The 22,156-nt window shown below is 41.6% G+C and overlaps 2 protein-coding genes across 3 annotated transcripts in view; both read left to right on the forward strand.

The window, feature by feature from the left end:
* Positions 1-11,488, forward strand: part of TMEM87B (transmembrane protein 87B) — a 72,038-nt gene extending 60,550 nt beyond the window's left edge. For both annotated transcript variants that reach the window (XM_074397039.1, XM_039463445.2), the window contains exons 18-19: positions 2,134-2,164; positions 3,849-11,488. In XM_074397039.1, the coding sequence (XP_074253140.1) occupies positions 2,134-2,164; positions 3,849-3,908 (91 nt within the window). In that variant the 3' untranslated portion in view covers positions 3,909-11,488. The remainder of the gene's footprint in view (positions 1-2,133; positions 2,165-3,848) is intronic.
* A 9,019-nt stretch (positions 11,489-20,507) lies between these two features.
* FBLN7 (fibulin 7) overlaps positions 20,508-22,156 on the forward strand; it is a 51,165-nt gene continuing 49,516 nt past the window's right edge. Inside the window, exon 1 of the mRNA XM_039463525.2 lies at positions 20,508-20,991. Within this exon, the coding sequence (XP_039319459.1) occupies positions 20,917-20,991 (75 nt within the window). The 5' untranslated portion in view covers positions 20,508-20,916. The remainder of the gene's footprint in view (positions 20,992-22,156) is intronic.

A 22,156-nucleotide genomic window follows, 5' to 3' on the forward strand; every position in this document is an offset into this window, starting at 1 on the left:
TACAACACTATCACATCTCCAAGGAATATTCCCCTTTTTTACATATGATCCTTTCCTGAAAACAATGATCATTCAAGGCTGCTACTTTTTGTCCCACTCGAATTGAGCCTTTTCGATGTAGCAGGTGCTGTGAACTTCCAAGTCACTGGTTTTATACAGTCTGTTGCCACTGAGTGTTGGGCTTTTCTGCAGGGATTGATTTTTGTCTAGGCTTGTCTGAGTCTTCCCACCACCCCTCTACTATTTTTCCCCATAGTCTCTCAACCCTCTCTTTCCCTACTCTCTGTACCCATGAGCTTGCAGTAGCAGCAAGGAATCTGTTGGGATTTGGCATTTATTTCTCTATTAACATGTAATTTCAAGTTTGTGGTGTTTTTCTGGTAACTCTGAAGGCATGTATCTTTTGTGGTTTTGTTTGCAATCCTTAGTAATTCTACGGTTTTTTGAGCAAGAATATATGGAGAGATTCAAATTAAGTGGCTACCATTATTTTCCGGATTTGGAAACTCATAACTAAGCATTTTAGAAGGAAATTATTTAAGCAGGCTTACCTCCTACTGTGCTACCACTTCTTGGTGGAAACCAGTAAGGCTTCTAGGTAGTTCTCTTTATATGTGAGAAAGTCACTATTCTCTACTGTTTTTGTTTGTAGATAGAAATATCTTCCTGGTAACAAAAAAATCCTTTAAAATATAGATTAAACTGTCTTATTTGGCATCTTCATGAGCCATTTATGTGAAATGATTAGAGCTGTATAATCCAAGAATAATTTCCAAAATTTTAGGTTTTTAGGAATCTTTGCTTCTCCACTTCTGAAAACTTTAACACAAGAAGTGTAGCCCAATGTTATCCAAAATTAATGTACAATTTAAGTAGCAAGTTTAGTATTTAGACTTCAAACACAGAGAAAAGCCTTCCCCTTATATAATTGTGGAAATGGCACAAAAATTTTATAAGTCATAGGATATTTTAAACAGATCATGAATAATCATATGATATCATGTATTATGAGATATTGGTATGATATTCACTGTGAATTTCCTCATCTTCAGTAACCCATGAAGGTGAGATTAGCATAGCTTATCTCTCTCTTTAATGCACTGAATCGTTCTTAATGAGTTTTAAGAAGTCATTGACATCACAGCAGGGACCATTGTTGATATTGCTAGTGTTTCTTCTAAACAGGGTGCCAAGCATGCAGCAGATTGTCTTCTGGACCTCTAGGGTTCATCTCTCCCCTAATGCCATCTTCTCCCCCAGATTGTTTTAATCGTATTATTCCAGTTTGCCTTGGCTCCTTCCTCACACTAGTCAGTCTCCTGGCCCTCCTGGCTTCACCACGGACTGCACTGTAGGTGGCATCCTCTGGAGTTGTGCGTTGCTCTTTCATGGCAAAACTTTGGCACTTGGACTTTTCCTTCAGGTTCTCTTCCCTCAGACCTCTGCCACATTGAGGCTAGATTAGTTACTTAACGTTTTTATATATTCACCTTTTCTTTTTATATTATCTTTATGGAGCAACAGTTGTGTTATATAACTCTCTCTCTGGAAACCTTTGCTGGCAGACATCCAGGCGGTGGTCATAATGACACAGAAGTTAAACAAATGCTGGATTCTGTAAATACCACCTTTCATAATGTGTTTACTCATAAATGGGTTAAGTCCGCAATAAAATTTTAGGATGAACACATTTGTATAAAATCATCACCCAGATCAAAGAATAGAATAATGCTAGTGCCCTGAAAAGCCCATTTCCCATTTCCCTTTCAAATCAAGAATCCACTTTCCCAAAGGTTCTGCTGTCCTGAAGTCTACAACTGTGGATTACTTATGTCAGTTTTTAAAATTTTATCCCTCAATAGGTATCCATTTGCTTTGCTGCATACTATTCCATTGTCTAAATAACCCATACTTTACCCATTGGGGTTATTTTCAGTTTAGTGCTACTGAGAACAGCACTGCTGTGAAAACTCCTCCATGTCTGTCTGTGAGCCTGGGTGCTCCTTTCTGTCACCTCTGGCTATCCAGGAGTGAGAATTGATGGGTCATGGCATGTGCCTATATTCAGCTTTTGTGGATACACTTGCCTTACTGTGAACAACATTATCACCTTTTTTTTTCCATTTATTTCAGCGCTCTTCCGGTATTAGTGGATTCAGATGAGGTAAAATATATTTTTGCATATTTCCTTGGAGCTGATATTTTCAAAAAGTAGAGATCTATTTCAGAAAGAAGTTCTGAAAACTACTTTTTATGATTATTATAAATTGAGTAGACAGAAAGATGCTATGGATTGATTTGTGGGTAAAGTTTAAAGGATTTATGGATAAAGTCCTCATTTCAAACAAGAACAAGATAAATATTTATTGGTATGGAAGAAATGAAGGATTATTTTTTGAGATCTTGATTCTGTGATTTTCTAAAATCTTGTGTATAGGTAAGAGTTTAAAAGATTTTAAGATGGCAGTTTGTCTAAGTTAACCTCTGATACTTGTAGATATTTTGCTAAGGTATTAAAGTTTCTATCTCATTTTCATTTACTAAGCAGGAAATTTGGATAGAGGATGTGGAATTAGGAAAGTTTTTGGGAAAAAAAAATTAGCTGTGGATCACTTGGACATTGAGTTGTGGTACAAAGCAGGAAGAAATCTGAAGTGTAAGAATTAAAGGCTGGATACATGGAACATTAACTTTCACAAAGGAAGGGTGGAAGGAAGTTAGTGGTAGCTGAATAGTCACTTGTATGGTGGCTGTCGCACATAAGAGGAGCCAGAGCTCTATTCGTTGAGAGAGAAGGGAAATGATTTTGGCATCACTCTGTTATTTGACTATACTGGGTTGGGAAGGCTTGAGAAGGCCTTGCTGCAAAACAGTTAAACTTCAAGATTTATAACTCTACAGAAAGATGTAGCGTGTAGATTAAAAGTAATTTAAATGCCCTTTTAAAAGTAATTTTATGCTACGTCTTCCTGTGGAGTATTACGAGTATTACATCTTTCTGTAAAGTATTAGTAAATCATCTGTAATTTCAAAAATACATTAATTTAGTAAAGTGAGGCAAATCTCTAGATGAGCTGGGCCTAAGAAATCCATTTTGGCATCCGGGCATGGTGGCTCACGCCTGTAATCCCAACACTTTGGGAGGCCGAGGTGGGTGGATCATGAGGTTGGGAGATCAAGACCTTCCTGGCCAACATGGTGAAACCCCCCTCTCTACTAAAAAAAAAAAAAAAAAAAAAAAAAAAAAAAATACAAAAAATTAGCTGGGCATGGTGGCACCTACCCGTAATTTCAGCTACTCAGGAGGCTGAGGCAGGAGAATCACTTGAACCAGGGAGTTAAAGGTTGCAGTGAATCTAGAATGCACCACTGTACTCTAGCCTGGTGACAGAGAGACTCTGTCTTAAAAATAAAACAAATAAAATTTATAGAAACACAACATTTTAACTCCATTCTTGCCTCTCACTGGAGATTCTGAACCTGACATGTTTTCTAGCTAGCAGGCAATGTGTAGAAGCAGATAACTGACTATGCATTATTGGAGAGTATGAATTATGTGGTTTAAATTTTTAAATTTTTATAAGGATGGGATCTCATTATGTTGCCCAGGCTGGTGTCAAACTCCTTGCCTCAAGCAATCCTCTAGTCTCAGTCTCTCAAAGTGTTGGGATTACAGGCATGAGCCACTGTACTTTGCCTTTTATTTTCTGTACCTGGTATTTCCATGTATATATTGTAGACTATATTTAGTTCCCCTAAATGTAGCTGTTGAAAGATTAGAAATTTTTTGTTAGAGTCTGGAAGCAACATCAACATGTTGATATGTATATATTTTTTTCTTTCTTCAGGAAATCATGACCAGATCTGAAATGGCTGAAAAAATGTTCTCTTCAGAAAAGATAATGTGATTAGAACCCATATAAGTGAAATGTAGTTAAGCATGAAGGACTATCCTTCATCAAGACTGAAAGTGAGCTTTGTTTTGACATTGCATAGCAAGTTTTTATTGTGTTATCTTGGAAGTCTGTGTGTCAAAATGAAGAATTCAGGTGGCAGGAGGGTTCTGCAGTCCTTTTAAAGTTGACTCTTGAATGTCTATTAAATTGGATTTGGAAATAACCTAAGGAAAGTATTATGATAAAGATCTGCACAGATGCCTCTTAGCTGACAGGTGGCAGACATGTGGGTTTGGGTTCTCCCTCTTTTCTCTGGAACATATGACAATTCCAGATTAAAGAAAAATGTTTTTTAATAAACACATTGGTCTTTTTTCTAGTCACCTTTGAGGTAGGTATTGTGATTCTTCTGGACTATAGTATATCCGTGTCTATATGTCTTGGGTTTACTAGATGCAATAATACTTTTCTTTGACATTTGTACTGATATGATTCGATATTAAGTAAAACTTGGTTAATGTTGGAATATAGGCATATTTATAGGTTTTTGCAACTCCCCCCCTTTTTAAAATCTGCACAAGGCCCTTGTTTGTGAGGCTTATGCACATCAAATGATGGAGTTAGGTCGGTCTTCTCTTAGCTCAGGGGAACACAAGAGAGATGTCTTGAGGGTCACTACCAAAGAATTGCCCTCATTATCCCTCACTCAGGCCGTGTGTACGTGTGATGCTGCTGAATCTGCCGGGGCGGGTGGTGGCCATATGGCTCCCCCAGAGCACTTCCTACCCAGCAAGCTGGGAGACCCATTACCGGTGAACTTGGTAGAAATTAGAACTGTATCTTTTGCATAATGTTGGCATATTACATTTCATAATAAAAACATATTTAGTTGCATGCTACATCACTGTTGATTTTATAATTAATTTCTTAAACTTCAACCATGTTTTATACCCTATTTTGTTACATCATATATTTGTAATGTATAATATGAAATCGCTTGCTTTAATGTCTTTTTTAAAAATGTAGAATGTTCTAAACTTGAAAGGCAATTGAATGTAGTATGGTGAAAATGTGAATGTTTTGCTGCTTTCATGACCAAAGATACAGGGCTAGTGGACATTTAGAATAGTAATTAAAGTTAGCGTCTTGAATGTCTTTTCTTTGAAAGAGTTCTAACTCTGTAAATTGAGAATGACTTCAGAGAATTTTGATTAAGAAAACATTGAAATTTTAACCAGTACAAACACTTAAACATAACCTCCAATTTTTTTTACTGTGAAGCCACAAAGCAAATTTTTTTCTTTTTCTTTCAAAAGCCTACCTTCTGTATTTATTTCTTGTTTACTCATTTCAGAGAGAGTAGTAAAGAAGATCTATTTCTGGCAGTCATATCTCTTGAAAGATATTGGCAAATGTGTTTTCACTCCTGACCATGTGGAAAGTGAACAGTGTTGGCAAACATTGCTGAGAAAGGCATACTTTTCAAGATGCCCTTGCTTTAGGATATCCTTCCTAGGGAGAAAAAATGTTTAACAATTGTGAATTCCATTTCTTATTTCAGTTTCTGCTATAGTAATGGGTTCCCACCCACTGCAGTTCCCAGCATTTATGTTCTGGTATATTCTCCCCTTAGTCCATTAACTTTTTTTTTTTTTTTTTTTTTTTTTTTGAGACGGAGTTTCGCTCTTGTTACCCAGGCTGGAGTGCAATGGCGCGATCTCGGCTCACCACAACCTCCGTCTCCTGGGTTCAGGCAATTCTTCTGCCTCAGCCTCCTGAGTAGCTGGGATTACAGGCATGCGCCACCATGCCCAGCCAATTTTTTGTATTTTTAGTAGAGACGGGGTTTCACCATGTTGACCAGGATGGTCTCGATCTCTTGACCTTGTGATCCACCCGCCTCGGCCTCCCAAAGTGCTGGGATTACAGGCTTGAGCCACCACGCCCGGCCCAACATTTTTATGTAGTACCCCACTCCCCAAGTTTTGAGACAGAATGACCCCCTACTTATTACATGGCTGTAGTTGAATTTGAAAATGTGGAATATTGGGCTTGCAGGCAGTAGGAGCTGCAAATCTGGTAGAGTAGAAGTGAGGAGTTAACGGTGAGTGTGATGATAAGGGAAACTGCCACTGACAGAACCTCAGTAATGTTTACCAAAACATGTCTTTCTACAGCCGGTAGCATAATTGATGCTACGTCTGTAGCGCAGCGACAGGCTGCACTGCAAACTTTTCTTCCATCCAGAGAAAGCAGAATTCCCTCCTAGTAGCCTTGTCACAAATATTGTTTCTAGAAGGGCATGTGCTATCTGTCACCTTCAGTGATATTTGTGCCATCTCTTGATGGCTGATGACCTCGATCGAGTATTTCTGTGGAGGGCCTTCTTAGGCCCCTCACATACATGAGAGGGGTACTCTAGTGCCATAGCCGTAGTTCACAAGAAGGACACCGGGGGTAGTTATACCTGGGGCACTGAGCAGCTCATCATCCTTGCTTCTGCACAGAGTTTCCAGAAACTGGCCATCAGGGCCACTGAGGCGCTCAAATCAGTTTACTTTTAGCATGCCAGCTAAAAATAAAGACGGATCTCCCTGTTAGTGAGGGAATCTGAGGATACGGGTCCGTTTTGATGTTTTTTTAGGCAAAATGCTTAAGTGTTCTGGTTATGCCATTTATATTAGAGTAATATGATGTGTGAAATTTTCTTAAAAGGGAATTTTCATGATTTGATTTAGATTAGTATTTAAACATCTGCTTTAGATAGCAGTTTTATTGCAAAAATAAGGAAAAATTGGTGAATATGTGAATTTTTTAAGCCTGAGAGGTGTAGAATGTTCCCATATTTTTCCTGTAAAGAAAATAATGTTTTAACTTACACATCCTGTAGAAAATGCCACCCTTTCCCCTTGTATTACAGTACAATGTTTACACTACTATACTGTCAAGACAAAGTATGAAAAATGTACATATACGTTTTGATTTATATATCCTTTTTTTAAAAAAAAAAGTTTGAGTGTTGCACTAGGCTGTACTTGACTAAAGTTTGGACAGATGCTATGTTAGATTTATGATCACTAGTTCTGGTACTTGTGTCTTTGTATGATCAAAGCATGCAATAAGCAGTACAAAGCACCAAGCCTTCTACTTAGAAGTTTAGCATTGGTTAACATACTGGTCAACCACATTGAATGTATATAAGTGGCAAAACTAGATTTTTAAGGAACTGTACATTATAATATTGGAGCTCAGTACAGCATGGAGAAACTTCTTTAAAACTAAGAAAACATTCATTTATTTGGGGAGAAATTTTAGGAGTTTAAGAAGTTGTATTTTTCCATTTTAAAAAGTTAAATTGTTCTATAATTTGGAAGAAATTTCATTGAATGTAAGACATAACTGAATGATTTTCATTTGAAAAATTGATGTATTTTGTGCCTTAATATTTTGTTCTTCTAATAAAAATCCTCTGACATTTTGAATGATTGATTCTTGATCGTATCTAGATTATATAAATCTGTAGGAAATACAAACTCCAGTAGATGGTAGGACAGAAACAAAATTCTTAAAAGAGGAGGCACAGCTAATCAAACACAGAAAAATACTCAACCTCGGCAGTAGTAAAGAAATGCAAAACAAAAGATAGGGGATATTTTTAAAAATCAAATTAACCTAAGTTTCTACTATGGTATATTTGTAAAATCCCTTTGCTTTCAAAGTCTGATGAAATGAGCACACTTATTAATGATGGTCATATAATCGATTCCATTTTTGTGAAAAGTTCAACAATGTGTTTATAACCTTTGAATAATGTCAATTCTGGTGATGTTTTTAAAAATTCAAAATACAGAATAAAGTTTCTGTACAAAAGTGTTTATTATAACATTATTTAAAATAGAAATAAAATTAGAGACAAACTATCATAGTTAAGTGAGGTATAATTTAACCAGCTACTTTATGAGATATTGTACAGCCATTAAATGATGAATTCATAATAAAAATACTTGTAAGAACTGTGATGCAGTGGCACATATGTGAATGCTTATCTGTGTAAAAGTAAGGTAGAGGAACTTGCTCTGATGGTTCAGAAAAAAAATGCATTGTATTTTCCAACTTTTCTGTAACTTCATGATTATTTTCAAATAAAGATAATTAAAAACAAAAAAAGGTAGAGAAAGGATTGAGTGGAAATGCAGCAGAGTGACACACATGATTAGTGTCGAGGCTCAGCCAGGCTGTGGTCACAACTTGATTTTAACCTTTCAGAAAGTTAAGACAAAAACTTTATATTTTGCTCACGTAACAGTTTTGGAGTGGGTATAGAAGTGGGGAGGACCACCCTCTCCATGGACACTGGGGGTTTATTTCCTTTTTGTGGGCCCACCATACCCCAGGGTTTAATTTTCCCTGGGATATGGGAATATTTTCTAAGGTAAACATATTAAACATAAATATGTAAAAATGATAGTGCCTTAATTAGGATATATATCAGAAAGTCTGGAAAAGTGCGGTCTTGGGTCACAGCTTAATCTTGTTAATTAGAAAAATCCATCTTGCTGTAAGTAGATGGGACATGGGGAATTTTCTTCATGGACATCCTCCCAGCTTTGAGGAGTGAGGAGTGAGAGGGACAAGATGGGTAGTCCCAGAGGAAAAGGAAGAGCTGTTGTAATAAGAGTGATGACAATTTTGGGAGCACTTACAGAGTGCCAGGCTTTGGTAATCACTGTATTCTCACAGTAGCCAATGGTCTAGGGGCTGTTACTTCCCTTGGTTCATGGATTAGAAAACCAAGAGTCAGAGAGGTTAAATAACTTGACAGTTTACCCTCCAGGCAGGTGGTAAGGCTGGTATAATACTGGTAGGAATCATCCTGGAAGGGTTGTCCTCCAAGTCCTGAGGAGAAAGGAGTTTCAGTTAACAAAGTGCTGTTTGCTTGTTAGAGAAGGTTAAGTAAGATAATGTATAAAGTGCCTGGTGTATCGCCTTCAGGAGGCAGCTAAGGTTAATATGAAAGGTACAGCAGTGACTGAGGTATGACTGAGACCCAAACAAATGGCATATGAAATTCAAACACATTCCATGTGTTAAAATGAAGTTACCCAGGTCAAGTTTTATACCCCTTAAGTGATAGGGAATTTACAGCTACATTAACAGAGGCTGACCTGATACTTACGTCTGTCAGACGTTGATCTGATTTATATCTGAATTCAGATGCAAATAATTTTGACAATATTTCCTTAAAATCGTTTACAAAAAGTAACAAGATGCAGTGGAAGTTTATGCAGAGGAAAAAATGTGAAAGCTATCCAGCAGGTGGTGCCAAAGTAATGTCTCTTAAGAGTTCTAATCTTACCTTTTCTCTAATTCTTCCCTTTAAAGCTTTTATAAATTTACTTACCAAATGCCACTAAACAAACTTGGGGATGAAAAAAAAAAAAAAAGCTCAATTCACACAGTACCACTGCCCTGGAAAAACAGTTATGTTGGTATATTTTAAAACTTTAATGCTGGAAAGGGCCTCTAAGATCATCTTACAAATGAGAAAATGGAGGACTAGGAGAGCTGCGCTGGCTGCAGCTCTCTCCGACCAGGGTTGAAGCCTCCTTCCTAGTTTGTTTTTCTTACCTCTGGTCCTTATTGTCAGGGAGAAAGAGATGCCACAGAAGGGTTGGACTCAGCATCAAAACTTGAATTACACTTTATATGCTTTGGTTACCCCTTGCTATGTCATTTCATATGACTTCATTGTCTGTCTTTTCAGCCTCCAAATTCTTGTTACTACATAGTCATAACTTCACTTCTCTGCTTCTCCATTTCATAAGTGGAGATTTTCTTGGGGTTCAGTGGAGTCTGCTAGAAAGGCTTGTCTTTGACCTGAGCCACAGCTTTCCCAGAGCTAAATGCCTTTTTGCAGGGGATGCTTATTAGAAGTATTTTCACAGGCATGTTTTTTAATGTTGCAGCTGCCTAAAGCAATAAATAACATTCAAAGCAAACAGCAGACCGACCAAAAACCTTAAAGGAAAATCTAAAGAATGAGATGACCATAAGGCCATTGAAAAACCTTCAACATAGCCGGGCGCGGTGGCTCAAGCCTGTAATCCCAGCACTTTGGGAGGCCGAGGCGGGTGGATCGAGACCATACTGGTCAACATGGTGAAACCCTGTCTCTACTAAAAATACAAAAATTAGCTGGGCATGGTGGTGTGTGCCTGTAATCCCAGCTACTCAGGAGGCTGAGGCAGGAGAACTGCCTGAACCCAGGAGGCGGAGGTTGCGGTGAGCCGAGATCGTGCCATTGCACTCCAGCCTGGGTAACGAGCGAAACTCCGTCTCAAAAAAAAAAAAAAAGAAAAGAAAAAAATCTTCAACATACTTACGGGAATCTAAAAGGTCACATGCATGCACAGGGCTCTGTGCATGCTCAGCAAAGACCACAAACAAGAAGTGAAGGCTAAGGCAGAGTTAGTCGTAAACTGCCTGAATGAGTGTTGAAGGTGTGCCCCTTCAGCACTTGGCAAGCGCCCTGGCAAAGACTGGGAGATTTACTAGTTCCAAGAGGTTAAGAAAGTCTCTGTCCAGTAATTGGGTAACCGTTACATAACCGAGTAGAGACTTCAGTGACTACGTATTACAAAAAATACAGACTTCACAGAATTAGTTCAGAGAAGTCATTAAGCAACTACTATGACAAATAGTAACAGCAAACGCTGGGAAGGGAAAAGAATCTGGTTTTCAGAATTATCACATTATGTTACTGAAAATGTCTAGTCTTTACAAAAAAATACGACATAAGCAAAGAAATGAGAGGGTATCTCTCACAAGAAAAAGCATCAAAACAAAATGTTCCCAACAAAGACCAGATGTTTAAGTTACTAGACAAAAACTTCAAGCTGATTTATATATATTCAATGAGCTAAAAAAGTATAAACAACAAAAGTATGAGAATGATGTTTGACCAAATAATGTCAATAGAGACAGCAATGATAAACCAAATGAAAATTCTTGTATTGAAAAGTACAGGCTGGGTGCAGTCACTCACGTCTGTAATCCCAGCACTTTGGGAGGCTGAGTCAGATGGATCACGAGGTCAGAAGTTCAAGACCAGCCTGGCCAAGATGGTGAAACCTTGTCACTACTAAAAATACAAATATTAGCTGGCCACAGTGGCAGGCACCTGTAATCCAAGTTACTAAGGAGGCCAAGGCAGGATAATCACTTGAACCCCAGGGGCAGCAGTTGCAGTGAGCTGAGACTACATGCCTCTACACTCAGCCTAGGCAACAAAGTGAGACTCTGTCTCAAAAAAAAAAAAAAGTAAAGTACAGTAACTGAAACAAAAAATCTATTAGAGGGTGCTCAATCAAGAGCAGATATGAGCAGGTAGAAGAAAGAGTCAGTGAAAGAGTCAGTGAGTCAGTGACTGAAAGAGTCAGTGAACCCAGCCTTGTCTTGGGTTAACTCTTCCTGTCCTGAACGCTGTCGTTTTGTTTGTTTCCTCCATGCTTGTGAACTGCACAACTTGAGCCTGACTGTACATCTCTTGGATTTGTTTCATTAAAAAGAAGCACTTTAAAAAAAAAAAAAAATTTTTTTTTTTTTTTTTTGTGATGGCGTGGACATCCAGGTGGGCAGCACGGGCTATGGGGGTATGTGGGTGGGGTTTAGCAAGGTGGGCTTTGGCCTCTCCTAGGGGGTCTCAGGGGACATGGCTCCGTCCTCTTTCCAGGAGCTGGGTTTCCATGGATGGTGCCTGTCCCCAGGGACCTGCAGGGCCCAGGCATCTGCGGATCATGCTAGGAGTCTCTTGGATAGTAGGGAAGGTCCCCTAAGCTTCTGCTTCCCCGTGTTCCCCCCAGGATGTGAAGTTCAAGCTCCGGCATGACCTGGCCCAGCTGCAGGCCTCTGCCAGCTCCGCCCAGGACCTGAGCCGTGAGCAGCTCACCCTGCTGAAGCTGGTGCTGGGCCGGGGCCTGTACCCACAGCTGGCCATCCCTGACGCCTTCAACAGCAGCCGAAAGGACTCAGACCAGGTGGGGCAATTGAGATTATTCAATGTGAGGAACAAAAAGAAGATAGCATGAAGAAAAATTAACAGGGTCTCAGAGACCTGTGGAACAACATCAAGCATACAGGCACATACATAGAGTACCAGAAGAAGCAGAGAGAGTAATAAAAATACTTGAAGAAATAGTAGTTGAAAACTTCTAAAACTTGATGAAACAGTCTACCTAAGCAGAAAGATTAGCAAACTCCAAATAAGATGAACTCAAAGAGATGTGTACCGAAACATCATAATCAAATGATGGAAAACAAAACCAAAGATGGAATTTTGAAAGCAACAAGAGAGAAGTGACTTATTGCATAGTAAAAATCCTCTATAAGATTAATAACTAATTTTCCCCCTAGAAACCATGGTGGCAAGAAGGCAATGGGATAATATATTTAAAGTAATGAGGAAAAAAAAAACAAAACTATCTGTCAGCCAAGAATTCTATATCCAGGCAAACTATCCATTCAACATGAATAAAAATACAGACATTTGAGATAAAAAATGAATTTGTTGTTGGTAGTTTTGTCCTGCAAGAAATACTAAAGTAGGCTGGGCACGGTGGCTCACATCTGTAATCCCAGCACTTTGGAAGGCTGAGGTGGGCAGATCACTTCAGGTCAGGAGTTCCAGACTAGCCTGGCCAATGTAGTGAAACCCCGTGTCTACTAAAAATACAAAAATTAGCCAGGCATGGTGGCAGGCACCTATAATCCCAGCTACTCAGGAGGCTGAGGCAGGAGAATCACTTGAACCTGGCAGGTGGAGGTTGCAGTGAGCTAAGATGGTCCCATTGCACTCCAGCCTGGGCAACAAGAGTGAAACTCTCTCTCAAAATAAATAAATAAATATAGAAAAATACTAAAGTAAGTACTTTGGGCTAAAATTAAAGAACACTAAACAGTAATTCAAATACATATGAAGAAATAAACAGTACCAGTAAAGATAACTAGCCAGATATAAAAGAAAGTATAAATGAATTTTTGTTCATAACTCTTATTTTCTCTAGTATATTTAAAAGAAACATGTATTAGTCATAAATCTAAGTTGATGGGCACATAATGTGTAAAAATACAATTTGTGGCAATAACAGCATAAAGGATGGGGGAGAGAAGCTATACAGGAGCAAATGTTTTCCATACTATTAAAATTAAGTTGATATAACTCAGAACTAAAATCTTATAAGTTAAGGTATTATTGGTCAACCCCAGGCATTCAATTTCACCATGGGATTTGTTAAGAAAGTAACAAAAAAAAAAAAAAAAAAAAAAAAAAAAAAAAAAAAAAGTAGTAAAAGCAATGGGAAAGGAATTAAAATAGTAAACTACCAAAATTTTTTTAACAAAAGAGACAGTAGTGGAGGAACAAAGAAGATAAGACATACAGAAAACAAATAGCAAAAAAGGGGAGGGAATATGGGAATATAATGAATAACATTTTGTCAATAAAACAACTCATATGAAATGGACAAATTCCTAGGAAGATCCAAACTACCAAAACTTGACTCAAGAATAAATAGACAATCTGAGTAGACCTATAATAAGTGACAAGATTCAATTAGTAATTTGTAAAAACTACCCACATATTTTTACAAAGTCTAGGCCCAGATGACTTCACCATTGAACTCTACTAAACATTTAAAAAAGAATTAAGCTGGATGCAGTGGCTTATGGCTGCAGTCTCAGCACTTTGAGAGGTCAAGGCAGGCAGGTGCATCACCTGAGCTCAGGAGTTCGAGATCAGCCTGGGAAGCATGGCAAAATACCATCTCTACAAAAAAAATTTTAAAGTAGCCAGGCATGGTGGTGTATACCTGTAGTCCCAGCTACTCAGAAGGCTGGGACAGGAGGGTTGCTTGAGCCCAGAAGGGCAAGGCTGCAGTGAGCCATGATCACATTACTGCACTCCTGCCTGGGCAACAGAGTGAGACCCTGTCTCAAGAAGAAGAAAGAGAAGGGAGGAGAAGGCAAAGCACAGAAGAAGAAGAGGAAAAGGATGAGGAAGAGAAAGGAGGGAGGAGGAGAAAGTGAAAGAGGAGGAGGAGGAGAAGGAAAGAGAAAAGAATAATTAGTATCAATTCTTCATGAATTCTCCCCCAAAATAGAAGCAGCCACTTCCCATCTCATTTTATGAGGTGAGTATTACCCTGATGCCCACACTGGCCGAAGACAACACAAGAAAACTACAGAACAACATCTTTCATGAATATGAAAGCAAATGTTCTCAACAAAATACTAGCAAACCAAATCCAGCAACATATGAAAAGAATTATACACCAAGACCAAGACATATTTATCCTGGGAATGCAAAGACAGTTTAACACCTGAAAATTAATGTAATACAACATCTGAATAGGACAAAAACTCAAAGTGCCATGAACATCTCAATAGCTGTAGAAAAAGCATTTGCCAAAATGAAATACCCTTTCGTGATTAAAATATATATATATACCAACAAACCAGAGAGAGAGTGAAATCTCCTCAACATGATAAAGGGTACCTACAGAAAAAAGCCATAGTTAATGTCGTACTAAATGGCAAAAGACTAGACGTTTTCCTCCAACTATGGTCTGAATGTTTGTGTCCCCCGCCAGCTGATATATTGAAACCTAATCCCCAATACGATAGTATTAAGAGGTGCGACCTACCTATGTAATAAACCTGCATGTGTATCCCAGAACTTAAAGTATAATAAAAAGAGGTGTGACCTTTAGAAAGTGATTATGTCATTATGGCAGCATCCTCATGAATTTGATTACTGCCCTTAGCAAAGAGGCCCAAGGAAGCTTGTTTTTCCCTTCCTCCATGTGAGGATTCAACAAGAAGCTGCCAACTATGAGACACAGACCAAGCCCTTACCAGACACTGAATCTATTGGCATCTTGATCTTGGACTTCCTAGCACCCAGAACTGTGAGGAATAAATTTATGTTGTTTCTAAATTACCCAGCCCAAGATATTTTGTTATAACAGGCTGAACAGACTAAGATACCCCCTAAGATCTGGAAAATACAGGAGGGTTCTCTCTCACCACTTCTGTTCCACATTGTACTGGAGCTTCTAGCCAGGGAAATCAGAAAAGAAAGAAAAAAAGGAATAATAAAAAGAAAAGTTATTGAAAAGGAAAAATAAAAGTATCTTTATTTGCAGATTTAATGATCTTGTATATAAAAATCGAATCTCTAAATTTAATGATCTTGTATATAAAAATTTCATGATTTTCATTAATTTAATGATCTTGTATGTAAAATTCCACTAAAAAACTATTAGAATAATAATGAGTTCTGTAAGGTTGCAGGATACAAGATTGACATATGAAAATCAATCATGCTGCTTAAACTTGCAAAGAATAATCCAAAAATGAAAGTAAGAAACCCACTTACAATAGCACTAAAGAGAACAAAATACAGTGACTCAGACCTGTAATCCTAACACTTTGGAAGCCTGAAACAGGAGGATCGCTTGAGGCCAGGAGTTCAGGATCAGCCTGGGCAAAATAGGGAGACAACGTCTCTCCAAAGTATTTAAAGAATAACCCAGCACTTCGAGAAGCTGAGGCAGGCAGATCACTTGAGGTAATCCTGTCTATGTATCTTACCACACCTGATTAAAACATATCCTAGGTACTACTGAAACAAATAAAGATATGAGCAGAAACCAATGAAATTTTATACAAACACTTGAGAAAATTAACAAAGGAAAAAGTTGGCTCTTTGAGAATAAAAACAAAATTTATAAATGTTTACCTATAATAATTAAGAAAAAAGGGAAAGAGCACAAATCATTAATATCATGAATAAAAGAAGGGCTACCACTACAGACCCTACAGGTATTAAAAAGATAAGAGAAGGCCAGGTGTAATGGCTCACGCCTGTAATTCCAGCACTTTGGGAGGCTGAAGTGGGCAGATCATCTGAGGTCAGGAGTTTGAGACCAGTCTGGCCAATGTGATAAAACGCTGTCTCTACAAAAAATGCAAAAATTAGCTGGGCATGGTAGCAGGCACCTGTAATCCCGACTACTCAGGAGGCTGAGATAGGAGAATCACTTAAACTTGGGAGGTGGAGGTTGCAGTGAGCCGAGATCATGCCACTGCACTCCAGCCTGGGCAACACAGCAAGATTCTGCCTCAAAAAAAAGAGAGAGAGAGAGAGAGAGAGAGAAAATAATATTATTTTATGCCACTATATTTAACAAATAAGATAAAATTTAAAAATTCATTGAAAACTATAATTTATCATAACTGACATAAGGTAAAAGAAAATATTAACTTGTACATACACACATTTATTTACTTAGAGATAATTTTAGACTTAACAGTGCAAAATTAGTGTTTATACCTTTTATCCAGGTTTTCCTTTTGCTTAGCATTTACTCAAAATTTCAGTTTGATCTTGGGCAACCTACTGAAGCATTCTAAGCCTCAGTTTCAGAATCTGTAAAATGGGATTAATAACGGGACCCATTTCACTGGGTTGTTATGAGAACAAATGAGAGCATTGGTGACCAGTTTACAGTAGGTGCTCAAGACATGTTTGTTCCCTTCTTATGTTGTCCCTGTATGAAGGACCATCAGTATAAGCAATGTCCCTTTAACTGAGCATTTACTTTATGCTAAGCATTGTGTTAGGCACTTTATTATTTTGAAATATCATACTCTCTTTGATAAGTACTTGTATTCCCATGTATAAATCAGGAAACTGAGAGAGTAAGAGAGTTACAGGTTCACACTGGCAGCAAGAAGAGGGTAAGGTTTGGCCCAGGCATGTCTGACTGCAAGGGCTGTGTGTGCCTGACTGCAACCACCACTCTGCTGCTTCCAAAGCCATGTGGAATGGCATTTGTGGGTGTTCAACGTTTTGCTCCTTGTGGCAGATGTTAACTGGCATTTGGTTGTTAATCACAGCACAATGAAATCTGCTTTTCTACAGGCTTTCATCTTGTAAAATTGGAAACGGTTTTCTGGGGGGGACAGTTTCAACTAGCAGTCCTGACTGACTTCAGACATAAGTAGATAGTCTCTTCGGCATTCACAGTTCTGTTAGCTAAAGCTCTAGATGTAATGCGATAATGTAGTGGCTGGCACAGAGCCATGCCCGGCATTGGCATTTGACAGATATTCTTGTACTGAATGAATTGGATGACGTCACTGCACTCCTGCTAGACCATTCTCCCTACACTGTTTCTACCCTGTTGCCCTGTCAGGCTAACATGCTGCCTGGGACCTCTGTAGGTGCTTTGTAGGGGTTGATGACATTTAGAACTACAGACAGATGTGGGGTAAAGGATGAAAAGGGAGAAAAGCAGCTGCAAATGAGCTGACAGTAAGACTCGGCCATAGTTGAATCAGTAAGTCCACGGACCCAAAATGGTGTGCAACATAAAAAGGCACAATGGAGGACCCAGAGGAGGTCCCAGGATAGCTCTGGAATGGTATTTCAGACCGGATCCTGCTTCTGCTGCAGTTTGTTGTTTGTTTGTTTGTTTGTTTTGAGATAGAGTCTCGCTCTGTTGCCCAGGCCGTAGTGCAGTGGCGTGATCTCAGCTCATTGCAACCTCCACCTCCTGAGTTCAAGTGCCTCTGCCTTCCAGATAGCTGGGATTACAGGTGCCTGCTACCACACTTGGCTAATTTTTGTACTTTAAGTAGAGACAGGGTTTCACCATCTTGGCTAGGCTGGTCTCAAACTCCTGACCTCAAGTGATCCGCCTGCCTCGGCTGCCCAAAGTGCTGGGATTACAGGCATGAGCCGCCGCACCTGGCCCCTGTTGGGGTCTTAAACACAGATTTCTACAACAAATCTTCCCATTTTGTGTTGCATGTCCATGTTACACAGACCACATGAGTGTATCAAAGCATGGATCCCAGGAGATGGCAACTGATCCTGCCTGCCAAAAGATTTTCAAAATACCTTCTGTAGATGTTTTGACCCCCACCAAACCAATCCCCCGACACTCAAGAATATCCTCTTGAAAACTAAAGAGAAGGGAAATAGAGGAATAAAATAGCTGATAGGCCCCTTGTATTAAGTTAAAGGTGAGGTTTAGGGGGCTTAAATGTAGAGCACCCCGCTTATTTTCATGGGCTGTCTGCTTACAGACAACCTTGGTAGGTTCTGGGCATGATAGGATCTGCCCTGATTACTGCAGATCCAGGGCGGCCGAGGACAGAGACAGAGAAAGGACAGTGCTGCTGGGCTGTCTGATCTTAGAAGGTCATTCAGACCGGATGCCAGAACACTAGAGGGAAGGCAGCCATAGGGCAAAGGTAACAAATAGAAATTATTACATAGGAAAAAAATCCTGTTGAAACTTAGAAATATTTGAAAAGCAGAAATCCAAGAAAACAAAAAAACAAGAAAGAAAAAAAACCAGACCCTCCCCCATTTCTGTAAATAAAATTCTTGAAATCTCGTGATGATATACCTAACATAAGTAACACAGTATCCCTACAGTGAAAGGTGGGATCAAGTCAAAAGTAGTCTGTCCTGGAAACAGCACCGCTCTGGGAGGAGGGATCTTGAGACCAGAGTTTGCATACTTTGGGTAAGTCAGCCAACCATGTCCCGCTTCAGCTTCTTCATCTGTGAAATCGAGAATCTCTTCCAGCTTTATGACCCATAGAAAGGGCAGAAGAAGAGAAAAGAAGGCTTGCTTGCATCTGCCCAGTGTCTGATTCCCAGTGCACAGCCAGAACAAAGCTGAGAGCCAGGACAGCTGGCCCTCCAAAGAAGGTTGCCATGTAAACAACACAAAGTGTGATAGGACACAAAATATTAACAAATGCAGCTACACTGACCAGGAGGAAACTTTTCAAGAATAGAGCAGAGGACAGAGAAACAGAGAGGGGAGCAAGGCACTGGCTTTTGGTTATAGACAGCAAACATACGAGAGAGCGAGGCAGAAAACCACCATCTCCACAGACTGCCCTGAATTGGGGCCATGCTGTCTTGTCCTCTTTACCTGGAGGGGGAGAAGCAGGGGTCTGACCATGTCTTTCTTCAGGATGTTCAACCAGGAATGCAAAATAAGATTACATGGATCCCTTGCTGGTCATGGTGGCTCACACCTGTAATCCCAGCACTTTGAGAGGCTGAGGCGGGTGGATCATTTGAAGTCAGGAGTTCAAGACCAGCCTGACCAACATGGTGAAACCCCATCTCTACTAAAAACATAAAAAATTTCACTGGGCGTTATGGCAGGTGCCTCTAGTCCCAGCTACTCAGGAGGCTGAGGCAGGAGAATCACTTGAACCAGGGAGGCAAGGTTGCAGTGGGCAGAGATCAGGCCACTGCACTCCAGCCTGGGCAACAGAGCAAGACTCCATCTCAAAGGAAAAAAAAAGATTACATGGGTCCTGTTCCTCCTTCTTTGCACAGGAAGGTCGGGGAAGCAGCACTGTAGGATTTCCTGGGCAGCGAATGCCCAGGAGGCCAGCCTGAACCATGACCCCTGCTTTCCAGGGCACTGGGTAGGTTCTAAGTGTTGGTGTCTCCCCTAAATTTATGTGTTGCAAAACTCATTCCCAAGATGATAGCATTAGGAGGTGGGTCCTTTAACAGGTGAGTAGATCATGAGTGTAGAGCCCTCACAATGGGATTAGTGCCCTCAGAAGAGGCCCCAGAGAGCTTCCTTGCCCCTGTGAGGACATGGGAACCAGAACTCAGTTCCTCACCAAACACCTATTCTGTTGGCACCTTAATCTTAGACCTCCCATCCTCCAGAACTGTGAGAAATACTAGTCTGTTGTTTATACACCACCCAATTCATGGTATTTTGCTACAGCAGTTTGAAGGGACTAAGCCAGGACTCCAACTTTCCTTTCTGGCCTCCCCTGGAAAACAGTTTGTGCTCTGCTGTGGCAGTCTTCTGGGCTCTCCATGCCTTGAGCTCCGAGAGGTCTCAACAAAGTAAAATGTGGAAAAGGAAAAAGCGATCTGGGGCTTGATCAGACTTGTGTGTCCCTGGACATCTGCAGTGGCTGCTTTCAGAAAAACTTCCAGGAAGAACGTCAATCACACCGTCCAGGAGCTCAGGTCAGAGGCATCTGTTGTACCACAGCCCTGATGGCAGGGGACTTCAGACTGCTCATGCCGGCGCGGCGCTTCCTGACTTGACTTTAGCAAGGCATGCAATGTTCTAGAACATGGTCTCCTCTTTTAAACTGAGTTTCTCCTTCCCTTGAGCAGAAGGACTGAATCAGGAGAAGGGCTGTAGATCACTGTGTCACTGTGTGTCTACTCACTGTGCGTGCGTGTTCTCGCACCGAAATTGCATTATTGAAAGGGACATTAGTTTATTCGGATGGAGAATTCAGTCCACTCCATGTCAAGCTTATGAAGTCTTTCGCCTGGTCCCCTTCTCGGAATGTCCTTGAGGAGGGTGTCGCTTGGGCTTTGAGGTAGGACAGAGCTGGGTTTGGGTTTCTGTTCTGCCACCTGTCCTTGGTGACTGAGCCTCAGTCTCCTTGGTTGGGAAATGGGACAATCAGGAGTGAACCTGCCCAGGTCATCCGCACGTGTGCGGGGCACCCGCCGCCCATCCCTGCCAGGCCCTGAGGATGCCCGCGCTCGTCCTCGGCGTCGTGCCCGGCCTCCTTGGGGAGCCGCGCGGGTTGGGCGCGCTCCCAGGCGCATTCCTGGCTGGGCAGCCCCTCCTCCCTCGGCCTTAGCCAAGGGGCTGGCGCCTCCCCGCCTCGCCCGGACTGTCTCGTGCGGGCAGCTGCGGACGCTCGTGGCCGCGCTGCTCCAGGGTCCGGTGCACAGCGCACCTGGACCCGAGCAAGGGCCGGGCCGCGCGGCGCTCGGGAGCCTCCCGCCTCCCTGCCTCCCTCCCTGCCCGAGCCGCCCTCGGGCCGCGCGGCGCCCCTCATCCTGCAGGGGCGTCTGCCGCACCGCTGGGACAAACTCGGCAGGGGAGACAGACAAAGTTATTTCCCCCTCCCAAGCAGCAAGATTCCGATTGGCAAGATGGTGCCCAGCTCTCCGCGCGCGCTCTTCCTTCTGCTGCTGCTCCTCGCCTGCCCCCAGCCGCGGGCTTCCCAGGTCAGTGTCCCTCCCGCCTCTCTCCCCTGTCCCGCGCGCAGGGGAGGCAGCGCCAAGGCCGGGGGACCTAGGCTTGCCACTTTCCACTCCGATGCCTGGGTTGGGAGCTTGGAGACATGCCTGGGCTGGGATTCAGTTTTCGGAGAGAGGTGCAGGGTCCCCCGTCTGTCATCTCTGCGGCATCCCGGGCCGGGCGCCTCCGAGGATCAGGGCTGGGCTGGCGGAGCAGTTGGTGCGAACGCGTCGGTCCATACGGGGAGAGGGCTCCGCGTGAGAACCGCCGGGAGGAGGAAGATTTCTCCGGGATTTAAGACTTTGGTCTTTCCTGGGTCTCCGTGAGAGCTCCGGGTCACTCGATTAGCTTAGAGAATATCCCCGCCCTCCAAACTCCGACATTTAAATTTCCAACCGAAATGTTAGAGCACTCACAGGACTTTCTTGGCAGTTCATGGCATTTCCAAGGCAGAGGTGGCCGGGAGGTTTCTGAAGCAGGGATGTGGGACTACATTTTCTTTCACACATACACAGGCAGCTTGCTGTTTAATTTTTCTCTTCTTGCCATTGGCATTTGTTCGAATCCCACTGGATTTATTTATTTAATACTTGATCAGATTCACTTTTATAGCAACTGATTTTTAAAATTAAGGTAAGAACTCGAATTGCCGAGTCCAAGGCCCGCATCCAGCGGAGTAACCCTGGCAGCCAGGGACTGCCTAGCTGTGTGAGGGGCCCAGCTGGACTGCCAACCCGCTACCCCCACAATGCCAACAGAACACGCCTTCTGAGTACCTGGTGCATCGCAGGCTCCCTGAGGGATATCTTCCAGGCACTTCATTCCCGGAGCAACCCTGTGAGGTGGGGACTGTTATCCCCATTTTGCAGGTGATGAAACTGAGGCCCAGGGAGGGTGGGACTTATTCAAGGTCACACAACCAGACATGAGTGGAGTAAACCCAGTCTCTCTCGGGCTCCAAGATTTCTTCCTTTGGTGCAGATACTTGTCCATACTCCCCAGCAGGAGACTGACTTCCTGGGCCAGGCAGGCATGCCCATGGCCACCTGGAAGCCCCTCGGGTGCAGAAGGGATTCCAGGCCGGCAGAATTTGGCTCAGGCCAGATGTGGTGATGTTAGTTTAGACGTGGTGAGGGGCCGCCACAGGGAGCT

Source organism: Saimiri boliviensis, chromosome 1 (genome assembly GCF_048565385.1).
Source record: "Saimiri boliviensis isolate mSaiBol1 chromosome 1, mSaiBol1.pri, whole genome shotgun sequence".
NCBI lineage: Eukaryota > Metazoa > Chordata > Mammalia > Primates > Cebidae > Saimiri > Saimiri boliviensis.